The following is a 6,000-nucleotide window of genomic DNA, read 5'->3' as shown; positions in this document are numbered from 1 at the left end:
CCAACATGTATACAGATGTTCCTTTAAGAGATGGTAATACTGGTCTGTGCACATCAGCAACACACGTCCAGCCTATATATTCCCCATCTGAATTTGACTTCGTTTAATAATAATATCTTAGATTTATATAGCGCCTTTCAGGAGACCCAAGGCGCTTAACAGGAGGGGGCAGCTAAGGGTTTAGATCTTTAAAACACAAATTGGCAAGAAGCCTGGGCAAATGTTCGACTTGCATCAAGGAACCCGGACCATCAACAAATCAATCTTAACTATATTCATAGGACATACTTGACTCCTATAAGACTGAACAGAATGGGTCTTAAACAAGACTCCAAATGCTCCTTATGTACAAATGGGGACGAGGGGACATTTATGCACATGTACTGGGACTGCCCACCAGTTAAGATATTCTGGAAAGAAGTGACCCAGCAATTATCAAATCTCTTAATTCTGAATATACCTGTACACCCCTCTGTATTACTGCTGAATGATGTTTTTGAGTATGCAGTACCTATACAGCTAAAGAGATTGGTTTTATCTGGTATTACAGTGGCTAAAAAACTGATAGCATCACGATGGATTCAACCGGAAAAAATGTGCCGAAAGGTCTGGATTCTTACATATCTCGATGTGATTTATCTAGAAATATCTACAGCAAGAATTTTGGGTCTCAATGAATCCAAATTGACAATGTGGTTAGAAGTGGTGGAGAGAATAAAAGCTAGCATATAATGGTAGTGTCTGGTTAGGAGCGAATGACAATGGATGGATTATCCATTGGGGGGTCCAGGGTGGGGGGTGCGAGCAAGAGCATAATGTGTGTAGGGGCATATCTTGTATAAGACATTTATCTAAACAGTGATTTAATTTGATGTGCACTGTTAACAATGCTTGTATATCTAATCGTGTGTTGTCATGTTTATTTATGTGTTTGTTTAAAAAATTATAAAAAAAATAAATACACATGCATGCTCTCATGCACACCTACATATATCTGAGACGCATTCTCTCACATGCAATATGGAGAAGGATGGCATCCCGATAGAAGATGCAGCACATACCTGCTCGCAGGTAGATCGGTCTACATGTAAAGTATGTGCATCAGGGATATATATGCACAATGTATAGTATTTTTTTTCGTAAGTCTTTTTTTTATTTCCATGTCAGTTTTTAATGTATTTGTATGAGTCTTTTACATGTTTTGCATGTTCTTACAAAAAAAGAAAAAGGCAAATCTTGGACATTGCATATTGTGATGTGGAAAGATATGTGTTGAATATTGGAGAGATTTGTGCAAAAAAAATAAAAATAAAAATAAATACAAAAAAAAATACAAAAAAAAACACAAAACACAGAATCTTCTAGGCTGGCGTTAGGGCTGGGAGCAGGGGAGGAAACTAACTTTTTGGCTTACCAGCCAACTGGCGGGTATCTGATTTTTTTTACCAGCCAAATAGATTTTTTACCAGACAAAAAAAATCGCTAATTGTGATAATTACTTCTTTGTACGTCTTCGTCTAAATTGATTTTCAATCATAGTAAATTAATCACACTGTCTCTACTCTTCAAAATATTACATCATTAAATCACATATTAACATGAAAGAGGGAACTATTCTGGACTGGGTTGGGCTGAACTGGGCAGTGAAAGATGCTGGGTTGGGCTGGTCTAGGTTATACTGAATGATGAATTGAAAATGAATTGAAAATGGGGGACCCTGATGTAAACAAGACGAAAGTCTTTCTCTGGTCTGCATCCCCTTAACAATTGCATGTATTGAGCCGTACTGTACTGTACCCATTCTGCAATCTGTTAAATAAAGTTTTCATTCATCACAGCTCAACTACTAGGAATGTGTGTCTGACTCTTAAGTGCAGGAAATATTCATCAGAAAGGGGGGACATGATGGAGGGAATGGAAAGAGCAGGTTTGACAGGAGCAGGGTTGAAGGGATTGATTGATTGAAAAGTTTCTTAACAGATTGCAGAATGGGTACAGTACAGTTCAATACATACAATTGTTAAGGGGATGCAGACCAGAGAAAGACTTTCGTCTTGTTTACATCAGGGTCCCCCATTTTTAATTCATCATAACATATTGGAGTGTGGAGGAAGTGGACAAGGCATTAAGCAAACAGGACTGAAATGGGGGACCCTGATGTAAACAAGACTAAAGTCCTTCTCTGGTCTGCATCCCATTAACAATTGTGTGTATTGAGCTGTACTGTATTGTACCCATTCTGCAATCTGTTAATAAAGTTTTCAATCAATCAATCAATACTGGGTTGGGCAGTGAAAGAACCAAGCATTTCACTGTAATGTAATAGCTAAATAAAACAACTTGAACTTGACTTGTTACATTTGCACTCTGGTTGTATGCCAAATGTATTCTGGTTGTACTGTACTTGTGCTGTAAGATGACAATACATTGGAACCGAATCGACAACGCTAGGGGTTCAGCAGGTGTGTTCTGAATGCCAAATATGACAACATCACCGTTGTGAAGGGCATATGGGCGAGTGGTGATATGCTGGGAAACCCGGTAATAATAAAATGTCACTCGGCTGCATTTAAGCAAAGCCGCTCAGTATAGTCGTCCACTATGTTGAATGCGCGTTATGGTAGCTTGTTACATGCTAGGTAGCTAGCCGGCTAATGCTGGTTGACTGTCATTCTCATCCGACTCGAAGGAGACGCGTCGCGTGCTGTTGTTCGCCCCCATGTCAGACCGCACCGATATCCGAAAGCGACGACTCTACATGCAATTATTTTCATCCACTCATGTGTTTTTGTAAGTTTGTCTACGTTGTCAAGCCGGCTGCCGGTGGCAGGAGTTAGTAGGTCTGCGCGCAGTGGTATGTCCACTTCCCCTAGATGGGCGTCATCTTCTAGAAAACGAGTGTTCATTGGAGGAGCTTAGAGCGCATCTGTACAACGATGATGTTCATTGGTTATGGTCTGATTATTATGTGGCGCAAATGGGAGGAATCAAGGGGGGAGTCAGAGTTCGGTTTGTGTCAGTGAGCGAATCAGCAGATTGCAGAATGATTTTTTTGTTTTGTTTTGTAATTACTAGTACTCGCCAGACTGGCGAGTGCTCTTCATGAATTACTCGCCAAACGTAAAAAATACTCGCAATTGGCGAGTAAAGTGGCCTAATTTCCTCCCCTGGCTGGGAGGTATCTAGAATATGAAGGTATATCGTCATGGATGCATGCAAATCATCAATGATGTATACATATTGCAAAAAGAAATATCTCTATATATATATATATATATATACACACATACAAACTGTATATTTTTAAGTGAATCAAAAACAGATTCCTTGCCGCAGTATTTAAAAAGTAAAAGAAGATACACCATTTTGAATGAACTAGGACCATGACAATTGCGTTACAAGATAAAGACATAAAAAGCGATCATTTGCACCGGAAAACTACCGTTATATATACTGTCAAAACGAAGGAAAATATGGCGATATGATATTTTGCTCGTATCGCTCAGCCCTAGCACGAGCGCGTCACCGTTAAGCCCACCTTGAAGACGAGCTCGCGGAGGCGGTCGGAGTGCTTGTTGTTGAGGAGCAGGGCGTAGCAGGAGTCGGCGGCCCCGGGCTCGTAGAGGAGGAGGAAGAGCTGGTCCCGGGCCGGGCTGGTCTGCAGCAGGCTCAGTAGAAGCTCCAGCAGACTGCAGAGCTGGAGACACGACACGCACCGTTTACATTCAAATATTTACAAGTTCAACACAGTTTACGGACATCTGTAACACCGTCAAACAGCGACCTCTAGGGGCGGGGCGGGGCCCAGAGAGACGAGTACCAGAGGCTCCAACAGGGATCCTGTGTAGCATCCTCCTCTTGCGTTCAAAAGGTGACACTTCATACTGAATATCTATTTCAATGGACAACGATGGAAATGAACTCGTTGTTGACCGATTTGAAAGATATTCGAGGATTCAGGTCCTTGGCCTGCTGTCGGCCTATGTGTGACGTTTCATCCAAAATCGGCCCTGTAGTTTGCAAGAATTGCCGCAGACACACGGACAGATAAACACACACACACACGACCAATTACATTATCTCCCCCGGGTGAAGATAATAAGCACAGATACACAAGCATGAATATGAACACACACACACACACACAGGATCATTGCAACTAACATTTTTATAGTATATTTTTACAAATAATTCCTCTATATAAGTCACTCTATTAAGCCTTGATCCGGCTTGGGATGGGGGGCCCGGGGGGGGGTGGATGCTTGAGGTGGGGGGATGGGAGCCAAAGGCAGGCAAATGCAGATTATATCGACCATATGTCCACAGAGGATGATGTCAGCCTCCACATATAGCCCCCAGTGGAACAGGATATGGAACACACACAGATAGCGCTGAACAAGTTTATCCACGCCATCGTATGAAAAGGACGGCCCGACGTGATTCAAATGTCAAAACTCTGTGGAACCGGAATCAACGGTCATTTCGCTTCGTATTTCTATAGAATCTTTTTTTTTAAGGTAAAAGTAGCGTAAAAGCAAAGCTTTAAGTGAACAGATTTAGCTGGATCGTTTCTCGGACAAACGGGCCGACTAATGACTGAATGCAGTTTGAAGTGAGCGAGGTGTGTGTGAGGGGGCACTGCTCTGTCCTTGAAGCCTTTGCAATTGAAAAGTCACTACAGTAGTGACATCAAGGTGTGCGTTAGGAACTGGAGACTACTGTATATATTAGGGATGTCCGATATTATCGGCCGATATCGGCATTAAAATGTGATATCGGAAAATATCGGTATCGGTTTTCAAAAAAAAATATATATATATATATATATATATTTTTTTTTACATTTCTATAGAAATTATGTCCGATATTATCGGCCTACCGATATTATCGTCCGATATTGGCATTAAAATGTGATATCGGTTGATATCGGTATCGGAAATTAAGAGTTGGACAGTATCGGTATATCGGTATCGGTCAAAAAGCCAATATCGAGCATCCCTAGTATATATTATAACAAATAACCAAACATTAAGCTTGTATGAATATTGTAGGTTTGTACTTCTAAAGTTGAGTAAAAAATATAGGTGTAAAGTGAGTGGTAAGGTGAGTGTTTGTTTAAAGTGAGTGTGTACATGTGGATGTGTGTGCAGTGAGTGTAGATGATGGGTTGTTACATAGTGTCATCGTCAATGAGGGGTTGTCCCAACATTGGGAACATGTTAACTATGTGCATTGTGCCTTTTCTACAGTTCAAGAACTAGAACCCTCCCTCTTGAAACAAGCTGTTCAGAATTGCAGCTACAATCGCTGTGGTCAATGATGTGCGTGTCAAGATATCTTGATAAAACAGGTAAATCTTCTATTTTCTACTTAAAGTTTCTGACAACATTTTTTTATGATTTATCTTTTTATCATTTCATGATTTTAAAAAGATTGCCATGTTATTGCTGGATCTTGAGTCATATTTGATTTGATCTAGTCTGAAAGTTGGATCTGAATTTTGTCCGATGGTACAGTAGATAACAGCCCATTGAGAACAGGACTGAAACAGAGAGGTATAGAGGCTGCTAGAATGCATAATAGAGTGTTTTCTTTTGTACAGAATAATTTTTTTTTAATATATATATAACTTATATAAGTTATATATTAACTTAATTTGTTAAGAATGACTCAAATATGTCATCTTTATCCTGTGAAGCCCTCGGTTGCAAAATTACAACATCACTTTTAGCTATTTAAAAAAGAAGTCTGTAAATGTTAAATATTTTTTTTGCACATTTACAGAACATAGTCTATGGGTCCTGTTGTTCAGCCTCACAATGCTATTGGATAGTAAATGTGTTTATAGGTCCCACATTCTGGCCTCTGAAGTTGCTAATGTCAATTTAATTTGGGCCTCACAGGGTTAGGGAAAATCATACAAGTAATGTAAAGTGACTGTGTGAGTTCTAGAAAAGTGCTATAAAAATCTCATTCATTATTATTATTATTGTAAGTAAC

General features: G+C 39.9%; 1 protein-coding gene across 1 annotated transcript in view; it reads right to left on the bottom strand.

Moving 5' to 3' along the window:
• nbeal1 (neurobeachin-like 1) overlaps positions 1 to 6,000 on the bottom strand; it is a gene marked incomplete at its 3' end in the record, with an annotated part of 156,290 nt that overhangs the window by 49,177 nt on the left and 101,113 nt on the right. Inside the window, 1 exon segment of the mRNA XM_084319022.1 lies at positions 3,539 to 3,697. Within this exon segment, the coding sequence (XP_084175148.1) occupies positions 3,539 to 3,697 (159 nt within the window).

This window comes from Notolepis coatsorum, assembly GCF_963971535.1.
Source record: "Notolepis coatsorum genome assembly, chromosome: 1".
Taxonomy (NCBI): Eukaryota; Metazoa; Chordata; class Actinopteri; order Aulopiformes; family Paralepididae; genus Notolepis; species Notolepis coatsorum.
This window is presented reverse-complemented; position numbering and strand designations above follow the sequence as displayed.